The 23872-nt window shown below is 43.1% G+C and overlaps 1 protein-coding gene across 1 annotated transcript in view; it reads left to right on the top strand.

Annotated features, from left to right (window-relative positions):
* LOC110510232 (coronin-6) overlaps positions 1 to 21165 on the top strand; it is a 37075-nt gene extending 15910 nt beyond the window's left edge. Inside the window, exons 3-11 of the mRNA XM_036967985.2 lie at positions 1085 to 1207; positions 7072 to 7201; positions 7283 to 7461; positions 10474 to 10593; positions 10768 to 10872; positions 11200 to 11345; positions 14909 to 14966; positions 15445 to 15675; positions 20022 to 21165. Coding sequence (XP_036823880.1) covers positions 1085 to 1207; positions 7072 to 7201; positions 7283 to 7461; positions 10474 to 10593; positions 10768 to 10872; positions 11200 to 11345; positions 14909 to 14966; positions 15445 to 15675; positions 20022 to 20144 — 1215 coding nt within the window. The 3' untranslated portion in view covers positions 20145 to 21165. The remainder of the gene's footprint in view (positions 1 to 1084; positions 1208 to 7071; positions 7202 to 7282; positions 7462 to 10473; positions 10594 to 10767; positions 10873 to 11199; positions 11346 to 14908; positions 14967 to 15444; positions 15676 to 20021) is intronic.
* Positions 21166 to 23872: the final 2707 nt, after the last annotated feature.

The following is a 23872-nucleotide window of genomic DNA, read 5'->3' as shown; positions in this document are numbered from 1 at the left end:
AGAGCCCTTTGGCCACGCACACTAATGGTGGGTTTGGCGTCGAAATGATTACCTGTTAAACAAAATATCTTTCTCTGGGAAATGGTATTGGTATAAAATAATATAATTTCCCCATTTTGTTGAGGATACAATATAATTCAGTATCTGTATTATTTTATACAGTCTGTTTTGCTAATCTTTATCAAGAGTGCCAATCATTTCAGACCCCACTGTACATTAGAGGGCTGGAGAGTCAGTCTATAAATATCTGTGCTGTTCTCCATCCATCCTGCGCAGGGTCCAAGCCAAAAGAAAAACTCCCCTTTCAACACCTCATCAGACTGCTATAAATACACACCTCAGGATGGTAGGATGTGTGTATGTATGTGCGTGTGCGTGTATACGTGCGTGGGTATATGTGTGACGGGGTTGAGAGACGCGTTGTTCGAATTAACGGAACAGGAAGTGGTGAAATAGCACAGGAAGTGACATCATTGGTCAGGAATGCACATGTTCCTGGTGTGTGTTTCAGACATGGCTAAAATAAAGAAGTGTAGTATGTGAAATGGTGTATGATGCGTTGTGTAGTTATGGTTTGAGTTCAGTCTTTATTGTCCCACTGTGCAGATGACCAGATGTTTAACAGCTCAGGAACCACATCATTATTAGATAGCTTTCTCCTAAGATGTGGGGCATAACTTCTACATTTGTATTGTTATAGCTTTCTCCTAAGATGTGGGGCATAACTTCTACATTTGTATTGTTATAGCTATCTCCTAAGATGTGGGGCATAACTTCTACATTTGTATTGTTATAGCTTTCTCCTAAGATGTGGGGCATAACTTCTACATTTGTATTGTTATAGCTATCTCCTAAGATGTGGGGCATAACTTCTACATTTGTATTGTTATAGCTTTCTCCTAAGATGTGGGGCATAACTTCTACATTTGTATTGTTATAGCTTTCTCCTAAGATGTGGGGCATAACTTCTACATTTGTATTGCCGTTGCTAAAATATAGAGTTTTTCTAACTAGAGTGTACACTGTGTATATTGCAGTGTAATGTGATGCTGTCTGCCTGTCTGTCCTGTCCTATGTGATGTAGATGGGTCGTCTGGATAAGAACCACCCGTTGGTGACTGGCCATACTGGGCCTGTCCTGGACATCGACTGGTGCCCTCACAACGACAACATCCTGGCATCCTGCTCAGAAGACACCACAGCCATGGTAAGGCTGGCAGCCTGTGTGTGTGTGTGTGTGTGTGTGTGTGTGTGTGTGTGTGTGTGTGTGTGTTATATCATAGGAAAACATTATAATGTATCAACTGTCAGTGTTTTTAAGAACTGTCCCTGGTCTGCTGTTCATCTAACGATCTGTTAAACTAAAGGTCCTGACTCTCCGTGGTCAGTAATGATCCCATGAGGAGTACTATAGTACTGTAGTGTGGGATGTTAGCCTCTGTGTCCTGCCTACACGCCTCACTTATAACAAGGGCTGAGGACTCAGGTTTGGTGTGTGTGGGAAAATAGAAAGGTGGGTGGTGTTAGGGGGACGGCGTGTTAGGTGGAGGGAAGGGGTGCTGCCTGCAGAGGGATGGGGTGTGGGCGGTCGGGGTGGGGTTGTTGGGGTAACGGCTGCTTGGTATTTATAAACATGTGTTAACACAGCTCCCCTGAATACCCCTCTGCCTCATCCACCAATCAGATGACAGAGCCTCTCAGGATGAGCAGGGATGAGATATCAAAGCTGTCTGTGTGCGTGTCTGTCTGTCTGTCTGTGGGTGTGTGTGTGTGTCTGTGTGTCTGTGTGTGTGTTTGCAAGGAATGTGGTTTATCAGACCTAGTGCTACAGTCCACCAAGACCTTGCATCACAAGGGCAGCACAAGGACATGTGTGTGCGTGTGTGCGTGTGTGCGTGTGTGCGTGTGTGCGTGTGTGTGTGTGTGTGTGTGTGTGTGTTCTTGCGTTCTGGTTTTATCAAAGAGGGAACGTGTTGATGCAAACAAGGGATTTTGTGATAAAGAACACATATAGTATATGTTCTGGAAATGGGATAGAGCATGGTTGGTCGGTCGGTCGGTCGCGGTCGGTCAGTCGGTCCCAGCTCTCTTCAGGTCATTGACCAGGTCCTGCCGTGTAGTTCTGGGCTGATCCCTCACCTTCCTCATGATCATTGATGCCCCACAAGGTGAGATCTTGCATGGAGCCCCAGACCGAGGGTGATTGGCCGTCATCTTGAACTTCTTCCATTTTCTAATAATTGCCCCAACAGTTGTTGCCTTCTCACCAAGCTGCTTGCCTATTGTCCTGTAGCCCATCCCAGCCTTGTGCAGGTCTACAATTTTATCCCTGATGTCCTTACACAGCTCTCTGGTCTTGGCCATTGTGGAGAGGTTGGAGTCTGTTTGATTGAGTGTGTGGACAGGTGTCTTTTATACAGGTAACGAGTTCAAACAGGTACAGTTAATACAGGTAATGAGTGGAGAACAGGAGGGCTTCTTAATGAAAAACTAACAGGTCTGTGAGAGCCGGAATTCTTACTGGTTGGTAGGTGATCAAATACTTATGTCATGCAATAAAATGCAAGTTAAGTACTTAAAAATCATACAATGTGATTTTCTGGATTTTTGTTTTAGATTCCGTCTCTCACAGTTGAAGTGTACCTATGATAAAAAATGACAGACCTCTACATGCTTTGTAAGTAGGAAAACCTGCAAAATCGGCAGTGTATCAAATACTTGTTCTCCCCACTGTAGATAGCAGCTGTCCAGGCTTGACATTGTGACCAGAGAAGAAGGCCTTAGCTGTAATGTCATCCTTTGGATTTCACAGACAAAAAGACATGGCTTACTGGGCCAGCTAACTTGGCTATCATTAGAGTGTGATTATGTGTGTGTGAAGGGGGGAGAGAGTGTGTGTTTGTGTTTGAAAACACACACACACACACACACACACACCAAAAATTGGTGAGGGGGGGGTGGTTGGAGTAGCACATTTAATTGAATTAGTATGGAAAAATGTTCTCTAAGATATAGTACTGGAATTAGGTCATAGCAATGTTCTTTGTGTCCCAATGTGTAACGATATTATGTGTCCCCCTGTTCCCCTGTAGGTGTAACGTTGTATTTTGTCCATGTGTAGGTGTAACAATATTATGTGTCCCCCTGTATGTATAACATTGTATTGTGTCCCTGTGTAGGTGTAACATTATTATGTGTCCCCCTGTATGTATAACATTGTATTGTGTCCCTGTGTAGGTGTAACATTATTATGTGTCCCCCTGTATGTATAACATTGTATTGTGTCCCTGTGTAGGTGTAACATTATTATGTGTCCCCCTGTAGCTGTGACATTGTATTATGTCCTTGTGTAGCTGTAACAATAGAATGGGTGTCTCCATTCAAGTTAATGATGGCATAATGGGTGGACTGGCGGCCATGTTTGGGTGTACCCATAGGAGCAAAGCAGGAAGTAAAAGCTACAGTAGGTTGAAGACCTAGAGAATGATAGAGGCCTCTAGTGGCCAAAAGATCGTTATAGCATGGGCAGTGCCATTGAGGACTTCCACCATGGCATATATCATTATATTATATTATTAAAGTAGTCAACTGGGATGGGATTCCTATAGCCTAAATGGCACGGCCCATGCTGTCACAGACACTATAATGGCACAGATATAAAAATGAGTCCTCTATCTATCTCTATGGTTGAAGATGACTAAGGTGAAGACAATGAGACCTCTATCTATCTCTATGGTTGAAGATGACTAAGGTGAAGACAACGAGACCTCTATCTATCTCTATGGTTGAAGCACGTGCTGAAATTTGTTGAATCAACTCAACTGACATTACAAAAAATACATTGCATGAGCCGCATCATTTAAAGGAATATTCTACATTACCATGGAAATTATTGTGTCACAAAACCAAGCAGCCATTTGCGAATGTACCCGTGATACTGTATATAATGACGAGATGATCTCCCCCTTAACAATGGGAGACGTTGTCCCAAATAGCGGGGAGGCAGGTGATCTGCTTATCGCTACATTCCCGCGTGGACAAATTTTGACGCCATGAGTCAACTCATACATAAATATAGATATGGGATATCTCCATGAGTCTACCAGTCAAGTTGCCAGGCTTAGAGGATCCAAGACCATTCTAGTTATTCTATTTCTATGCGTGTAACGTTGTTATGTGTCATCCTTTAGGTGTGTAACGTTGTTATGTATCATCCTTTAGGCGTGTAACGTTGTTATGTGTCATCCTTTAGGCGTGTAACGTTGTTATGTATCATCCTTTAGGCGTGTAACGTTGTTATGTGTCATCCTTTAGGCGTGTAACGTTGTTATGTGTCATCCTTTAGGCGTGTAACGTTGTTATGTATCATCCTTTAGGCGTGTAACGTTGTTATGTGTCATCCTTTAGGTGTGTAACGTTGTTATGTGTCATCCTTTAGGTGTGTAACGTTGTTATGTATCATCCTTTAGGTGTGTAATGTTGTTATGTGTCATCCTTTAGGTGTGTAACGTTGTTATGTGTCATCCTTTAGGTGTGTAACGTTGTTATGTGGCATCCTTTAGGTGTGTAACGTTGTTATGTGTCATCCTTTAGGCGTGTAACGTTGTTATGTGTCATCCTTTAGGCGCGTAACGTTGTTATGTGTCATCCTTTAGGTGTGTAACGTTGTTATGTGTCATCCTTTAGGTGTGTAACGTTGTTATGTGTCATCCTTTAGGCGTGTAACGTTGTTATGTGTCATCCTTTAGGTGTGTAACGTTGTTATGTGTCATCCTTTAGGTGTGTAACGTTGTTATGTGTCATCCTTTAGGCGTGTAACGTTGTTATGTGTCATCCTTTAGGTGTGTAACGTTGTTATGTGGCATCCTTTAGGTGTGTAACATTGTTATGTGTCATCCTTTAGGCGTGTAACGTTGTTATGTGTCATCCTTTAGGCGTGTAACGTTGTCATGTGGCATCCTTTAGGTGTGTAACGTTGTTATGTGTCATCCTTTAGGTGTGTAACGTTGTTATGTGTCATCCTTTAGGCGTGTAACGTTGTTATGTGTCATCCTTTAGGCGTGTAACGTTGTTATGTGGCATCCTTTAGGTGTGTAACGTTGTTATGTGTCATCCTTTAGGCGTGTAACGTTGTTATGTGTCATCCTTTAGGCGTGTAACGTTGTCATGTGGCATCCTTTAGGTGTGTAACGTTGTTATGTGTCATCCTTTAGGTGTGTAACGTTGTTATGTGTCATCCTTTAGGCGTGTAACGTTGTTATGTGTCATCCTTTAGGCGTGTAACGTTGTTATGTGTCATCCTTTAGGCGTGTAACGTTGTCATGTGGCATCCTTTAGGCGCGTAACGTTATATTGTTGGGTGAAGTTCGTATATTCACTCTGGCTATCTACTCCAATTTCAGAGCACTCTCATCTAACTGTGCCTGGAGCTCAGAATAACTGATGAATTTACAAACGCTCAACACCCGTTGAATGTGGCCGGTGCCAGTAAAAAAATAGTAATTCAATTGTTGCCAGCAGCACAGTTACAGTCACCAACACTCTGAAAAACACAACAGCCTAACCGGCTCTGCTAGGATGAGTAAAATGGTCAGAGTGAGGTGTTTTCTCTCATTTGTGTCTGGAAATAGCTAGCCAACGTTAGCCAGTTAGCTTGGGTGCTTGACTGTCGTGCTCGGATTATAACGCTACCCCCTCGGCCAGAGCGTCCAGCGTGCGCTCTGAACGCTCCGAGAGCAAATGCTCTGAATTTTGCGAACACCCAGAGGTCACTCTGAGTGCGCTCCAGATTGAATTTACGATCGCCCCGAGCGCTCCAAATTGACTTTACGAATACACCCATTGTGTCCTCCTGTAGGTGTAACATTGTATTATGTCCCCTTATTCATGGGTTGCATGTTTCATCACAATATTGTTTGTAACATTCGTTTTAGGACTGATGCCCGACTGAGTATTCTTTTCAATGCATTGTCATTTGGCACTGATTAATATTTAATCAAAAATGCATTACTGTAGCTTGGAAATACAATAACATTTCTAAAGGAGACAGATAATTATAGGAAAACCTTTTGCCATTGTGATGTTGCCAGATTGACTTTAGATGCAACGTTAGTTAGCTAGCTATGATTGAGGAGAGACCAATCGGATGTCCGTGCTCCCAGCAAGGCTATTTCTGACAAACATTGCCAGCTAATGATAACATTGCCATCTGTCTGAAGTAAATTTGACAGCATGATAATGAGGGCAAGGTTATTTCCAACTAAATATTTGCCTACTTTAGCAATGTTATTGTATTTCCAGGCAAAACACTCGCTAGCCTCCGTTAGCCTCTGTTAGCCTCTGTTCAAAATGACCGGGCTTATCCTGACTTTTGGGCACTACTATGGCGGATACACGGCTTGAGAAAGTTCACAACATGACGTGACCAAGTGTTGGAGGTGCGACCTATAGGTGTAACGTAGCTTTTTCCCCCTGTAGGTGGAACATTATTTTGTGTCCTTCTATAGGTGTAACGTAGCTTTTTCCCCCTCTAGGTGGAACATTATTTTGTGTCCTTCTATAGGTGTAACGTTGCTTTTTTCCCCTCTAGGTGGAACATTATATTGTGTCCTTCTATAGGTGTAACGTTGCTTTTTTCCCCTCTAGGTGGAACATTATATCGTGTCCTTCTATAGGTGTAACGTTGCTTTTTCCCCCTCTAGGTGGAACATTATATTGTGTCCTTCTATAGATGTAACGTAGCTTTTTCCCCCTCTAGGTGGAACATTATATTGTGTCCTTCTATAGGTGTAACGTAGCTTTTTCCCCCTCTAGGTGGAACATTATTTTGTGTCCTTCTATAGGTGTAACGTTGCTTTTTTCCCCTCTAGGTGGAACATTATTTTGTGTCCTTCTATAGGTGTAACGTTGCTTTTTTCCCCTCTAGGTGGAACATTATATTGTGTCCTTCTATAGGTGTAACGTAGCTTTTTCCCCCTCTAGGTGGAACATTATTTTGTGTCCTTCTATAGGTGTAACGTAGCTTTTTGTGTCCCCCTGTAATTGATAAAGTTATATTGTGTTCCCCTGCAGGTGTGGCAGATCCCTGACCAGATGGGGACCCGGCCCATATCAGAGCCCATCGTGGTCCTGGAGGGACACTCCAAACGCGTCGGCATTGTCACCTGGCACCCCACCGCACGCAACATACTACTCACTGCAGGTACACACACACACAGACACACACACAATCATGCACTCACTCGCACACTTTCTCACCCTACTCCTCCCTCCCTACCCCCAGGCAGTGATAACCTGATAATAATCTGGAACGTGGGAACTGGCGAGGCGCTCATCTCCATGGACGACCACCCAGACCTCATCTACAACGTCAGCTGGAACCGTAACGGCAGCCTGTTCTGCACCACCTGTAAAGACCGACGCCTCCGTGTATGTGACCCCCGCAAGAGAGAGGTGGTCGCGGTGAGTTGGTGAATGGGGGAGCTGGGGGGGGGGGGGAGAAATGAAGATGACAGGGTAAGAGAGAGGTGGTCGCGGTGAGTTGGTGAATGTGGGAGCTGGAGAGGGGGGGGGAGAAATGAAGATGACAGGGCAAGAGAGAGGTGGTCGCGGTGAGTTGGTGAATGGGGGAGCTGGGGGGGGGGGAGAAATGAAGATGACAGGGAAAGAGAGAGGTGGTCGCGGTGAGTTGGTGAATGGGGGAGCTGGGAGGGGAAGAAATGAAGATGACAGGGTAAGAGAGAGGTGGTCTCAGAGAGGTCAAAGGTCACAGTTTTCCAGACCTAGTCTCTGTACTCAAAGTGAGTGATTCTTATTTACAATGACGACATGGCAAAAGGCCCCCAGTGGAGACGGGGGACAATAACAAAACAAAAAACAATGGAAGACAGAAGACACTGGCAACAGCACATGTACAACAGCAAACGATCTGTGTGTGTGTGTGTGTGTGTAAGTAAAGAAATAAAACAACAGTAAAAAGACATTTGAAAAAAGAGTAGCAAGGCTATATACAGACACCGGTTAGTCAGGCTTATTGAGGTAGTATATACATGTAGGTATCGTTAAAGTGACTGTGCATATATGATGAACAGAGAGTAGCAGAAGAGTAAAAAGAGGGGTTGGCGGGTGGTGGGACACAATGCAGATAGCCCGGTTAGCCAATGAGCGGGAGCACAGGTTGGTCGGGCCAATTTAGGTAGTATGTACATGATTGTATAGTATATACTCTATATATACAAAAATATGTGGACACCCCTTCAAATTAGTGGATTCGGCTATTTCAGCCACACCTGTTGCTGACAGGTATATATCATTGAGCACACAGCCATGCGATCTCCATAGACAAACATTCTCAGTAGAATGGCCTTACTGAAGAGCTAAGTGACTTTCAACGTGGCACCGTCATAGGATACCACCTTTACAAGTCAGTTCGTCTATTTTTTTTCCTGCTGTAGATGCCTCGGTCAACTGTAAGTGTATTTATTGTGAAGTGGAAATGTCTAGGAGCAACAACGGCTCAGCGGCAAAGTGGTAGGCCACACAAGCTCACAGAACGGGACCTCCGAGTGCTGAGGCATGTAAGCTCGTAAAAATCGTCTGTCCTCAGTTGCAACACTCACTACCGAGTTCCAAACTGCCTCTGGTAGCAACGTCAGTTAATGCTACAGCATACATTCTAGACGATTCTGTGCTTCCAACTTTGTGGCAACAGTTTGGGGAAGGCCCTTTCCTGTTTCAGCATGACAATGCCCCCCAGGCACAAAGCCAGGCCCATAACGAAAAGGTTTGTCGAGATAAGTGTGGAAAAACTTGACTGGCCTGCACAGAGCCCTGACCTCAACCCCATCAAACACCTTTGGGATGAATTGGAACGCCAACCTTGAGGCAGGCCTAATCACCCAACATCAGTGCCCGACAACACTAATGCTCTTGTGGCTGAATGGAAGCAAGTCCCCGCATCAATGTTCCAGCATCTAGTGGAAAGCCTTCCCAGAAGACTGGAGGCTGTTATAGCAGCAATGTTCCAACATCTAGTGGAAAGAACCAGAAGAGTATTTCTTCATTCCATTATTTTACTTGTTGATTTGTGTATATTGTTGTGTATTGTTAGATATTACTGCATTGTTGGTGCTAGGAACACAAGCATTTAGTGTGACCACCATTTGCCTCATGCAGCACGACACATCTCCTTCGCTTTGAGTTTATCAGCTGTCGGTTGTGGCCTTTGAAATGTTGTCCCACTCCTCTTCTGTCGTACACGTCGATCCAGAGCATCCCAAACATGCTCATTGGGTGACATGTCTGGTGAGTATGCAGGCCATGGAATAACTGGGACATTTTCAGCTTCCAGGAATTTCGTACAGATCCTTGCGACATGGGGCCCCGCATTATCATGCTGAATGAGGTGATGGCGGCGGATGAAAGGCAGAACCAATGGGCCTCAGGATCTCGTCACGGTATCTCTGTGCATTTTAATTGCCATCGATAAAATGCAAATGTGTTCGTTGTCCGTAGCTTATGACTGCCTGCCCATACCATAACCCCAGCGCCACCGTGGGGACCTCTGTTCACAACGTTGACATCAGCAAACTTCCCGCCCACACAATGCCATACACGCTACGCTGTCTACCATCTGCCCGGTACAGTTGAAACTGGGGTTAATCCATGAAGACCACACTTCTCCAGCGTGACAGTGGCCATCGAAGGTGAGCATTTGCCCACTGAAGCCGGTTACGACGCCAAACTGCAGTCAGGTCAAGACCCCGGTGCGGACGACGAGCATGCAACAAAAACTTCCCTGAGATAGTCTCTGACAGTTTGTGCAGAACTTTTTCAGTTGTGCAAAGCCACACTTACATTTGCTGTCCGGGTGGCTGGTGTCGGTTGAAGAAGCCAGATGTGGAGGTCCTGGGCTGGCATGTTTGCACGTGGTCTGCAATGTGAGGCCGGTTGGACGTACTGCCAAATTATCTAAAACGACGTTGGAGGCGGCTTATGGTAAAGAAACAAACATTCAATTATTTGGCAACAGTTCTGGTGGACATTCCTGCAGTCAGCATGCCAATTGCACACTTCCTCAAAACTTGAGACATCTGTGGCATTGTGTTGTGTGACATAACTGCACATTTTAAAGTGGCCTTTTTATTGTCCCCAGTACAAGGTGCACCTGTGTAATGATCATGCTTTTTAATCAGCCTCTAGATATGCCACAAGTGTCAGGTGGATGTATTATCTTGGCAAAGGGGAAATGCTCACTAACAGGGATGTAAACACATTTGTGCACAAAATTTGAGATAAATAACACTTTACATGTTGCGTTTATATTTTTGTTCAGTGTAGATATTTAGTCCAAATCGTGCAGGCCTCAATGGGACTGCTTGTGCTTTCACAGAAGCCATGATGAGCCCTCTTTCCACCTTGATGGGTGCTCTGTACTCTGTTAGTGATGTCTGTCTTGTCCGTTCGGTCCAATAGGAGAGGATGGCTCCACACGACGGGATCCGACCGATGAGGGCCATCTTCACCAGAGACGGAAACCTGTTCACTACCGGCTTCACCAGGATGAGTCAGAGAGAGCTGGGCTTGTGGGACCCGGTAACACACACAGACAAATACACACGAGCACACACAAATACACACACACACATATGGACACACATGCATGCACCCTCACTCGTAATTCCTCTTGAAGGACAGTGAACATCGGTCCAAAGAATTCCTTTCGTCCCTCTTCTCTCATCTTGTCCTTCTTTGCTCTGTTCCTACCAGACAAGTTTTGAGGAGCCTATTGCACTGCTGGAGTTGGACACAAGTAACGGTGTGTTGTTACCTTACTACGACCCAGACACCAACATGGTTTACCTCTGTGGAAAGGTATAAAACACACACACACACACACACACACACCACACACACACACACACGCACACACCACACCACACCACACCACACACACACACAGTAAAACAGTATTATCCATTACCTTGATACTACTACTGTAAATCCTCCCCTCCCCTCTTCTTTCCCACCCTTCCCCTCCCCTCCTCTCCCTCCCCTCCCTCTTATTTCCTCCCCTCCCTTCCCCCCTTTCCTCCTCTCCTTTCCTCCTCTCCTTTCCTCCTTTCCCCCTCTCCTTTCCTCCTCTCCCCTTCCATCTTCTCCCCTCCCCTCTCTTCTACTCACTCCTCCCCTCCTATCTAGGGGGACAGTAGTATCCGGTACTTTGAGATAACAGAGGAGCCTCCCTATGTTCACTACCTCAGTACCTTCAGCAGCAAGGAGCCTCAGAGGGGGATGGGCTTCATGCCTAAGAGAGGGGTGGACGTCAGCAAGTGTGAGATCGCCAGGTAGGAAACTGCGCACACACACACGCGCACAGACACACACGCACACACACTCCCAATCAGGGATGGACATTACACACAGGTATATGCAATGCAATTCCGATACCTTTTTGGAAACAAAACAAGTTTTATAAGGAAGATGGGATCCACCCAAATCATTTGGGTTCCTGGATCCTTTCACAGCACTATAAGGCTGAGTTGAGACAATGACTTATCAATGACCCAAGCCCAGTTTAGATAATCCCTCCCATTGTGTTGCTGAGTTGTGATAATGCTTCAGCAAATGTACATTATCACAGGGGCGTTGGTAGACACCATGTAAGGAACCTAATTTATGTCCCTCTAACTGCCCTGAACGCCTCTGCTGGTCTTACAGCTATTGTATGCAGTAATCATGTGCCTATGAATCAAATGTATACTGTTAGCACTGAGGCGGTGTGCACAAGTAGGAAGTCCACTGTGTGCAGCTCAACCTGCACTAACAGAAATAACATGAGAATACAGTGCCTTGCGAAAGTATTCGGCCCCCTTGAACTTTGCGACCTTTTGCCACATTTCAGGCTTCAAACATAAAGATATAAAACTGTATTTTTTTGTGAAGAATCAACAACAAGTGGGACACAATCATGAAGTGGAACGACATTTATTGGATATTTCAAACTTTTTTAACAAATCAAAAACTGAAAAATTGGGCGTGCAAAATTATTCAGCCCCCTTAAGTTAATACTTTGTAGCGCCGCCTTTTGCTGCGATTACAGCTGCAAGTCGCTTGGGGTATGTCTCTATCAGTTTTGCACATCGAGAGACTGACATTTTTTCCCATTCCTCCTTGCAAAACAGCTCGAGCTCAGTGAGGTTGGATGGAGAGCATTTGTGAACAGCAGTTTTCAGTTTTTCCACAGATTCTCGATTGGATTCAGGTCTGGACTTTGACTTGGCCATTCTAACACCTGGATATGTTTATTTTTGAACCATTCCATTGTAGATTTTGCTTTATGCTTTGGATCATTGTCTTGTTGGAAGACAAATCTCCGTCCCAGTCTCAGGTCTTTTGCAGACTCCATCAGGTTTTCTTCCAGAATGGTCCTGTATTTGGCTCCATCCATCTTCCCATCAATTTTAACCATCTTACCTGTCCCTGCTGAAGAAAAGCAGGCCCAAACCATGATGCTGCCACCACCATGTTTGACAGTGGGGATGGTGTGTTCAGCTGTGTTGCTTTTACGCCAAACATAGCATTTTGCATTGTTGCCAAAAAGTTCAATTTTGGTTTCATCTGACCAGAGCACCTTCTTCCACATGTTTGGTGTGTCTCCCAGGTGGCTTGTGGCAAACTTTAAACAACACTTTTTATGGATATCTTTAAGAAATGGCTTTCTTCTTGCCACTCTTCCATAAAGGCCAGATTTGTGCAATATACGACTGATTGTTGTCCTATGGACAGAGTCTCCCACCTCAGCTGTAGATCTCTGCAGTTCATCCAGAGTGATCATGGGCCTCTTGGCTGTATCTCTGATCAGTCTTCTCCTTGTATGAGCTGAAAGTTTAGAGGGACGGCCAGGTCTTGGTAGATTTGCAGTGGTCTGATACTCCTTCCATTTCAATATTATACCTTGCACAGTGCTCCTTGGGATGTTTAAAGCTTGGGAAATCTTTTTGTATCCAAATCCGGCTTTAAACTTCTTCACAACAGTATCTTGGACCTGCCTGGTGTGTTCCTTGTTCTTCATGATGCTCTCTGCACTTTTAACGGACCTCTGAGACTATCACAGTGCAGGTGCATTTATACGGAGACTTGATTACACACAGGTGGATTGTATTTATCATCATTAGTCATTTAGGTAAACATTGGATCATTCAGAGATCCTCACTGAACTTCTGGAGAGAGTTTGCTGCACTGAAAGTAAAGGGGCTGAATAATTTTGCACGCCCAATTTTTCAGTTTTTGATTTGTTAAAAAAGTTTGAAATATCCAATAAATGTCGTTCCACTTCATGATTGTGTCCCACTTGTTGTTGATTCTTCACAAAAAAATACAGTTTTATATCTTTATGTTTGAAGCCTGAAATGTGGCAAAAGGTCGCAAAGTTCAATGGGGCCGAATACTTTCGCAAGGCACTGTATCTACTTCTGATAAGCTTCCCAGCAAAGCAATGAAAACAATCAAGCATCTCAGAAGAAAAGTGGTCAAAATAGCCCACGTTAACATACGTATCTTAAGAAGCAAGGTTCATGAAATCAATCATTTGCTAGATGACATTCATATTCTATCTCGGACACTCACTTAGACAATACCTTTGATGATACAGTGGTAGCAATACACGGTTATAACATCTACAGAAAAGACAGAAATGCCAAAAGTGGAGGTGTTACTGTTTATATTCAGAACCACATTCCTGTAAAGCTTAGAGGATCTCATGTTAAATACTGTTGAAGTAATATGGCTACAGGTTCATCTGTCTCACCTAAAGCTCATTCGTGTGGGAAGCTGTTATAGACCACGAAGTGCTAACAGTCAGTATCTGGATAATGTGTGAAATGCTTGATAATGTATGTGATATCAACAGAGAGGTATACTGTCATAATTGTTTTCTTTACTAAGGTAGAGGTTTATTGTTATTATTGTTAAATGTACTGCATAGGTGTAAACATACATTTTTTTAAGCCAGAGATACTACTTGTATAGCCTAAGAAAGTAGCAGAAATGTGCAGAAAGTAGTTTTGAATGCATTTTATTGAAGGGAAATAATAACAGTCTTGAATTCTTTTGGCAAAAATAGTGATATATTCTCATATACTGTAATTAATTGTATAACTGCCTTAATTTTACTGGACCCCAGGAAGAGTAGCTGCTGTCTTGGCAAGAACGAATGGAGATCCATAATAAACCCCAGGAAGAGTAGCTGCTGTCTTGGCAAGAACGAATGGAGATCCATAATAAACCCCAGGAAGAGTAGCTTCTGTCTTGGCAAGAACAAATGGAGATCCATAATAAACCCCAGGAAGAGTAGCTGCTGTCTTGGCAAGAACGAATGGAGATCCATAATAAACCCCAGGAAGAGTAGCTGCTGTCTTGGCAAGAACGAATGGAGATCCATAATAAACCCCAGGAAGAGTAGCTGCTGTCTTGGCAGGAATGAATGGGGATCCATAATAAACCCCAGGAAGAGTAGCTGCTGTCTTGGCAAGAACGAATGGAGATCCATAATAAACCCCAGGAAGAGTAGCTGCTGTCTTGGCAAGAACGAATGGAGATCCATAATAAACCCCAGGAAGAGTAGCTGCTGTCTTGGCAAGAACAAATGGAGATCCATAATAAACCCCAGGAAGAGTAGCTGCTGCCTTGGAAAGAACGAATGGAGATCCATAATAAACCCCAGGAAGAGTAGCTGCTGTCTTGGCAGGAATGAATGGGGATCCATAATAAACCCCAGGAAGAGTAGCTGCTGCCTTGGCAAGAACGAATGGAGATCCATAATAAATACAAAAATGCGTAGGCTTAGCTGAGCAGGGTAATATGGGAGTGTTTGTTGTGGCTGTTCTCTGACTCCAACCCTGTTCTCCAGGTTATATAAGCTTCATGACAAGAAGTGTGAGCCCATCGCCATGACAGTACCTAGAAAGGTAATCTTTTTCCCTCTCCTCATCTCCCTCTCTCCCCTCCCTATATTTACAGCTTGTTAAAACTTTCCCTCCCTCTCTTCCCCCTCTCCTCCACATCACTCTCTCTCACCCCTTCCTACCCCTACCCTCCTCCTCCCTCTCTCTCCCCATCCTCCATCTCTCCCTTCCCTCCCTCTCCCTCCTCCCTCGCTCTCCCTCTCTCTCTCCCCCCTCCATCCTTACCTCCCTCTCTCTCTCTCCCCCTCCATCCTTACCTCCCTCTCTCTCCCCCTCCATCCTTACCTTCCCTCTCTCTCCCCCTCCATCCTTACCTTCCCTCTCTCTCCCCCTCCATCCTTACCTTCCCTCTCTCTCCCCCTCCCCCTCCACCCTCTCTCTCCTCCCTCTCTCTCCCCCTCCATCCTTACCATCCTTCTCTCTCCACCTCCTTCCTTACCTTCCCTCTCTCTCCCCCTCCACCCTCTCCTCCTCCCTCCAGTCAGACCTGTTTCAGGATGACCTGTATCCTGACACGGCGGGTTCAGACCCGGCTCTGGAGCCAGAGGAGTGGCTGGAGGGGCGAGACGAGGACCCCACCCTCCAGTCCTTGAGAGATGGCTACGTTCCCCCTAAGAGCCGCGAGCTCAAAGTGGCCAAGAAGAACGTTCTGGACTCCAGACCCACCACCAGACGCAGCATGTCCTCCTGCGACGGCTCAGCCAACCTGCCTGTGAGTCACACTCTGTCTGTCTGTCTGTCTGTCTGTCTGTCTGTCTGTCTGTCTGTCCCTAACCACCAACCTGCCTGTGAGTCACTATGTATATAATCATCCCTTTATCAACCCTCATTCTCCAATGTCTCCTCTCCCTCTCTAATTTCTCCTTTTTCTCGCTCTCATTAGGCCTTATTCTGATCTTTAGAAATTCTGACTACTGTTATTTTCCTGTTGTTTTCCTGTAGCTGCATGTTATTTTCCTGTTGTTTTCCTGTAGCTGCATGTTGTTTTCCTGTTGTTTTCCTGTAGCTGCATGTTGTTTTCCTGTAGCTGCATGTTGTTTTCCTGTTGTTTTCCTGTAGCTGCATGTTGTTTTCCTGTTGTTTTCCTATAGCTGCATGTTGTTTTCCTGTAGCTGCATGTTGTTTTCCTATAGCTGCATGTTGTTTTCCTGTAGCTGCATGTTGTTTTCCTGTAGCTGCATGTTGTTTTCCTGTAGCTGCATGTTGTTTTCCTGTAGCTGCCTGTTGCTTTCCTGTTCCTGTAGCTGCATGTTGTTTTCCTGTTGTTTTCCTGTAGCTGCATGTTGTTTTCCTGTAGCTGCATGTTGTTTTCCTATAGCTGCATGTTGTTTTCCTGTAGATGCCTGTTGCTTTCCTGTTGTTTTCCTGTAGCTGCATGTTGTTTTCCTGTAGCTGCCTGTTGCTTTCCTGTTGTTTTCCTGTAGCTGCATGTTGTTTTCCTGTTGTTTTCCTGTAGCTGCATGTTGTTTTCCTATAGCTGCATGTTGTTTTCCAATAGCTGCATGTTGTTTTCCTGTAGCTGCATGTTGTTTTCCTGTAGCTGCATGTTGTTTTCCTGTTGTTTTCCTGTAGCTGCATGTTGTTTTCCTGTAGCTGCCTGTTGCTTTCCTGTTGTTTTCCTGTAGCTGCATGTTGTTTTCCTGTTGTTTTCCTGTAGCTGCATGTTGTTTTCCTGTTGTTTTCCTATAGCTCCATGTTGTTTTCCTGTAGCTGCATGTTTATCTGTAGCTGCCTGATGTTTTCCTGTAGCTGCCTGATGTTTTCCTGTTGTTTTCCTGTAGCTGCCTGATGTTTTCCTGTTGTTTTCCTGTAGCTGCATGGTGTTTTCCTGTAGCTGCATGTTGTTTTCCTGTAGATGCATGTTGTTTTCCTGTTGTTTTCCTGTAGCTGCATGTTGTTTTCCTGTAGCTGCATGTTGTTTTCCTATAGCTGCATGTTGTTTTCCTGTAGCTGCATGTTGTTTTCCTGTAGCTGCATGTTGTTTTCCTATAGCTGCATGTTGTTTTCCTGTAGCTGCATGTTGTTTTCCTGTAGCTGCATGTTGTTTTCCTGTTGTTTTCCTGTAGCTGCATGTTGTTTTCCTGTAGCTGTCTGATGCTTTCCTGTTGTTTTCCTGTAGCTGCATGTTGTTTTCCTGTTGTTTTCCTGTAGCTGCATGTTGTTTTCCTGTTGTTTTCCTGTAGCTGCATGTTGTTTTCCTGTTGTTTTCCTATAGATCCATGTTGTTTTCCTGTAGCTGCCTGATGTTTTCCTGTAGCTGCCTGATGTTTTCCTGTAGCTGCCTGATGTTTTCCTATTGTTTGCATGTAGCTGCCTGATGTTTTCCTGTTGTTTTCCTGTAGCTGCATGGTGTTTTCCTGTAGCTGCATGTTGTTTTCCTGTTGTTTTCCTGTAGCTGCATGTTGTTTTCCTGTTGTTTTCCTGTTGTTTTCCTGTAGCTGCATGTTGTTTTCCTGTTGTTTTCCTGTAGCTGCATGTTGTTTTCCTATAGCTGCATGTTTTTTTTCCTGTTGTTTTCCTGTAGCTGCATGTTGTTTTCCTATAGCTGCATGTTGTTTTCCTGTTGTTTTCCTGTAGCTGCATGTTGTTTTCCTGTAGCTGCATGTTGTTTTCCTGTAGCTGCATGTTGTTTTCCTGTAGCTGCCTGTTGCTTTCCTGTTCCTGTAGCTGCATGTTGTTTTCCTGTTGTTTTCCTGTAGCTGCATGTTGTTTTCCTGTAGCTGCCTGTTGCTTTCCTGTTGTTTTCCTGTAGCTGCATGTTGTTTTCCTGTTGTTTTCCTGTAGCTGCATGTTGTTTTCCTGTAGCTGCCTGTTGCTTTCCTGTTGTTTTCCTGTAGCTGCATGTTGTTTTCCTGTTGTTTTCCTGTAGCTGCATGTTGTTTTCCTGTTGTTTTCCTGTAGCTACATGTTGTTTTCCTGTTGTTTTCCTATAGCTCCATGTTGTTTTCCTGTAGCTGCATGTTTTCCTGTGGCTGCCTGATGTTTTCCTGTAGCTGCCTGATGTTTTCCTGTTGTTTTCATGTAGCTGCCTGATGTTTTCCTGTTGTTTTCCTGTAGCTGCATGTTGTTTTCCTGTTGTTTTCCTGTAGCTGCATGTTGTTTTCCTGTAGCTGCATGTTGTTTTCCTGTAATGCATGTTGTTTTCCTGTTGTTTTCCTGTAGCTGCATGTTGTTTTCCTGTTGTTTTCCTGTAGCTGCATGTTGTTTTCCTATAGCTGCATGTTGTTTTCCTGTTGTTTTCCTGTAGCTGCATGTTGTTTTCCTATAGCTGCATGTTGTTTTCCTGTTGTTTTCCTGTAGCTGCATGTTGTTTTCCTGTAGCTGCGTGTTGTTTTTCTGTAGCTGCATGTTGTTTTCCTGTAGCTGCTTGTTGTTTTCCTGTAGCTGCTTGTTGTTTTCCTGTAGCTGCTTGTTGTTTTCCTGTAGCTGCTTGTTGTTTTCCTGTTGTTTTCCTGTTGTTTTCCTATAGCTGCATGTTGTTTTCCTGTAGCTGCATGTTTTTTTCCTGTAGCTGCATGTTGTTTTCCTGTTGTTTTCCTGTAGCTGCATGTTGTTTTCCTGTAGCTGCATGTTGTTTTCCTGTTGTTGTCCTATAGCTGCATGTTGTTTTCCTATAGCTGCATGTTATTTTCCTGTTGTTTTCCTGTAGCTGCATGTTGTTTTCCTGTAGCTGCCTGTTGCTTTCCTGTTGTTTTCCTGTAGCTGCATGTTGTTTTCCTGTTGTTTTCCTGTAGCTGCATGTTGCTTTCCTGTTGTTTTCCTGTAGCTGCATGTTGTTTTCCTGTTGTTTTCCTATAGCTCCATGTTGTTTTCCTGTAGCTGCATGTTTTCCTGTAGCTGCCTGATGTTTTCCTGTTGTTTTCCTGTAGCTGCCTGATGTTTTCCTGTTGTTTTCCTGTAGCTGCATGTTGTTTTCCTGTAGCTGCATGTTGTTTTCCTGTTGTTTTCCTGTAGCTGCATGTTGTTTTCCTGTTGTTTTCCTGTTGTTTTCCTGTAGCTGCATGTTGTTTTCCTGTAGCTGCATGTTGTTTTCCTGTTGTTTTCCTGTAGCTGCATGTTGTTTTCCTGTTGTTTTCCTGTTGTTTTCCTGTAGCTGCATGTTGTTTTCCTATAGCTGCATGTTGTTTTCCTGTAGCTGCATGTTGTTTTCCTATAGCTGCATGTTGTTTTCCTGTTGTTTTCCTGTAGCTGCATGTTGTTTTCCTGTAGCTGCATGTTGTTTTCCTGTTGTTTTCCTGTAGCTGCTTGTTGTTTTTCTGTAACTGCATGTTGTTTTCCTGTAGCTGCTTGTTGTTTTCCTGTAGCTGCTTTATTGTTTTCCTGTTGTTTTCCTGTAGTTGCATGTTGTTTTCCTGTAGCTGCATGTTGTTTTCCTGTAGCTGCACGTTGTTTCTGTTGTTTTCCTGTAGCTGCATGTTGTTTTCCTGTAGCTGCATGTTGTTTTCCTGTTGTTTTCCTGTAGCTGCATGTTGTTTTCCTGTAGCTGCATGTTGTTTTCCTATAGCTGCATGTTGTTTTCCTGTTGTTTTCCTGTAGCTGCATGTTGTTTTCCTATAGCTGCATGTTGTTTTCCTGTTGTTTTCCTGTAGCTGCATGTTGTTTTCCTATAGCTGCTTGTTGTTTTCCTGTTGTTTTCCTGTAGCTGCATGTTGTTTTCCTGTAGCTGCATGTTGTTTTCCTGTAGCTGCATGTTGTTTTCCTGTTGTTTTCCTGTAGCTGCATGTTGTTTTCCTGTAGCTGCATGTTGTTTTCCTGTAGCTGCATGTTGTTTTCTGTTGTTTTCCTGTAGCTGCACGTTGTTTCTGTTGTTTTCCTGTAGCTGCATGTTGTTTTCCTCTACCTGCCTGTTTTCCTGTTGTTTTCCATTTTTCTTCCTGTAGCTGCCTGTTCCTGACCTATCTTTCCTCTTTTTCCTTGTTTCTTCCTTCCTTTCCTTCTCCTACCTTTTTCTCCCCTTCCTTCTTTCCCTTCCTACCCTTCCTACCTTCCTCTTTCCCCACTCTGCCCCTCCCTTACCCCTCCCTCCTTCCCTACCTCTCCCTCCTTCCCTCTCTCCAGCCTCAGTTGGTAGAGCGGTTGTTGGAAGAAGTTCAGAATCTCAAGGCAACAGTTCTGTCTCAGGAGAAGAGAATCTGTGACCTTGAGAATAAACTGTCCAAGTACACCAACGGCACAGCCTAATACACACACATCCTTCACACACACACACACACACACATACACCACGACAACACTCTGTAACAGCCCACACACACAATTCCACTATCCACATACACCGCCACACCCCTACACAATAGCCTTACTGCCTTACATACACAGCCAGGCCAACATTCAATCAAAGCTGTTAGCAACAAGCACATTGCACTTGACTTTTAAAGGTAATTTACGATTGAGCTGAAATCCGCGGGTGTATACCATGAATGTGATCTCCGTGAACAACTGTGAAATTGTCTTTTAAAAGGTGCATTGTCGTTTGTGTAGTTCGCAGCCCTGCAACCTGCCTTTGAATAAATTCCACACTAGCAACCCCACTAACCCCTAACTTCAAACACATATAACCCCCACCCCTCCTATACACACACGCACGCACACACGCACACACACACACACACACACACACACACACACACACGCACTCACAGACACAAACAACCCCCCCCCAACCAATGCTCAGTACCTAGAGAGAGTGTCAGTTAAAAAATTATGTTTGAGTCGGGTTGTGAGAGAGTGAATTGTTAGTAGGATTTCTGGAAAACTTTGACATTTTGTGAAAGTTACTGGAATTTTGAAAACCTAGTTGAGAGGACAAACAGTATCATAGGCTACACACACGCACTGTCCCCATCCCTCCATCCCATCACCGACCAACACTCAGTAATAACCATCTCTGGATCTCAGTCAACCTTCTCAAAATGTAAATAGTGCGATGAAGCAAAAAAGGTGGGGGGGGGGGGGAAGTTTCAAAAAATACCCACATTTGTGAAAAAAATGGAATCTAAGAAGACTTTAGTGTGTTCTGTAAATGATTATACATGAGACATGTGATGACATCAATTAAAACAATCTTTTTTTTTTGTAACTGGTTGGACTCAACTTTTCATTTTCTTGTGTCATGGAGCTGCTTTTATTTTTTATGTCATGTTTTCCTGGTGTTTTACAAAATGTTCCATCCTGAGAATAAATCACTCTTTTTCCTGTGTAACCTGTTATTTCCCACCAAAACCGTAACTGTAATTCTAAAGCATACAAAGCATATAAATATCGCTGGATTTCATTTCAACTGATCAGAATTAACATTCAAGCCCGATGCTACCTGAGCCAAATGAGCCCTACATTAGACATTTTATGAGCCCTACATTAAAGATATTTTATGAGCCCAATCCAAAAAAAGCCCAAATGATTGTGCCATTATCCAATACATACAGCATCATAGGTTACGGCACCAAAGAAAAACATACAATTATTCTCTCTTGGGTAAATAAATGAAACAAGCTCCAGTAATATTTTTGACTGGGAGCTGTATTACAGTGTAATTGTATATGGACTGGAATTACGCACCTCGTTCAAACTATGAAGCTGGGAGAGAAGATGTGATGCTGGTGCAGGACACAACCTACCATTTATATTTTAAAACATATATAATAGGGCATATTTTACATTTTATAATTAGTAGGCTGATACATTAGTCTACCTTTCATCATATTTCCCCTAATGTTATTAGCATGCCTTTCATAATATTTCCCCTAATATTATTAGCATACCTTTCATCATATTTCCCCTAATGTTATTAGTCTACCTTTCATCATATTTCCCCTAATGTTATTAGCATGCCTTTCATAATATTTCCCCTAATGTTATTAGCATGCCTTTCATCATATTTCCCCTAATGTTATTAGCATGCCTTTCATAATATTTCCCCTAATGTTATTAGCATGCCTTTCATAATATTTCCCCTAATGTTATTAGCATGCCTTTCATCATATTTCCCCTAATGTTATTAGCATGCCTTTCATAATATTTCCCCTAATGTTATTAGCATGCCTTTCATAATATTTCCCCTAATGTTATTAGCATGCCTTTCATAATATTTCCCCTAATGTTATTAGCATGCCTTTCATAATATTTCCCCTAATGTTATTAGCATGCCTTTCATAATATTTCCCCTAATGTTATTAGCATACCTTTCATCATATTTCCCCTAATGTTATTAGCATACCTTTCATCATATTTCCCCTAATGTTATTAGCATGCCTTTCATAATATTTCCCCTAATGTTATTAGCATACCTTTCATCATATTTCCCCTAATGTTATTAGCATGCCTTTCATAATATTTCCCCTAATGTTATTAGCATGCCTTTCATAATATTTCCCCTAATGTTATTAGCATACCTTTCATCATATTTCCCCTAATGTTATTAGCATGCCTTTCATAATATTTCCCCTAATGTTATTAGCATGCCTTTCATAATATTTCCCCTAATGTTATTAGCATACCTTTCATCATATTTCCCCTAATGTTATTAGCATACCTTTCATCATATTTCCCCTAATGTTATTAGCATACCTTTCATCATATTTCCCCTAATGTTATTAGCATACCTTTCATAATATTTCCCCTAATGTTGTGCGACGTGTATATTACCTCCTTCATTCCTTCCTTGCTCTCCACAATTACAATTGAAGTCGGAAGTTTACATACACCTTAGCCAAATACATTTAAACTCAGTTTTTCTGACACAATTCCTGACATTTAATCACAGTAAAAATTCTCTGTTTTAGGACAGTGTGGGTCACCACTTTATTTAAAGAATGTGAAATGTGAGAATAATAGTACAGAGAATGATTTATTTCATGATTTATTTCAGCTTTTACTTCTTTCACCACATTCCCTGTGGGTCAGAAGTTTACATACATTCAATTAGTAATTGGTAGCATTGCAATTTAAATTGTTTAACTTGGATCAAATGTTTTGGGTAGCCTTCCACATCTAATCTTCATCATTGTAATGACATGCTTGAATAATATAGGACTAAATTAGATATAGACGGCTTTCACTTCTATTCAACGAGAATGAATCATTATGGGTCGGACTAAATAACTGCTATAGCCTATCGCCATCGCGTGGTCTCTTCTTTCAAACTCCCCGCCAGCTCTTTGGCTGCTCTATTTAACACAAGAGCAGGATTGCTTCCCTCGTCCTATTAGTATAAGAAATGCAGGAAGAATAAAAAAGTCCAAGCTATTCTAGTGTAGCTTTTCCTGGGACTCCACAAGAGCTAAGGAGAGAAGCCAGTGGAGAGCAGGCGTCTATTGCGCAACAGTGAAGACAGAGGCTAAGTTTGAAGCTTATGCATATTAACCCATCATTCATTTGCTAAATATCAGGCTAATACTGCATTGAATGTATTACCTAAAAGAGGTAAGCTAGGACATCATATATACTGTAGCTATATATCTATAGTAACAGTCAAAAGTTGGAACACACCTACTCATTCAGGGTTTTTCTTTATTTTGACTATTTATACAGTGTAGAATAATAGTGACGACATCCAAACTATGAAATAACACGTATGGAATCATGTAGTAACCAAAGAGAGATTCTTCAATAAAGTCAACCTTTGCCTTGATGACGGCATTCTCTCCACCAGCTTCATGAGGTAGTCACCTGGAATGCATTTCAATTAACAGGTGTGCCTTGTTAAAAGTTAATTTGGAGAATGTCTTTCATTTTTTCTTCATGCCCAATTGCTCAAAGCAACCACTACTGAAGGACACCAATAAGAAGAAGAGACTTGCTTGGGCCAAGAAACACAAGCAATGGACATTAAACCAATGGAAATCTGCCCTTTGGTCTGATGAGTCCAAATTGGAGATTTTTGGTTCCAACCGCCATGTCTTTCTGAGACA

This window comes from Oncorhynchus mykiss, chromosome 29, assembly GCF_057628025.1.
Source record: "Oncorhynchus mykiss isolate SJ-2025 chromosome 29, ASM5762802v1, whole genome shotgun sequence".
Classification (NCBI taxonomy): Eukaryota; Metazoa; Chordata; class Actinopteri; order Salmoniformes; family Salmonidae; genus Oncorhynchus; species Oncorhynchus mykiss.
The sequence above is the reverse complement of the archived record's forward strand: the minus strand, read 5'-3'. Positions and strand labels throughout refer to the sequence as shown.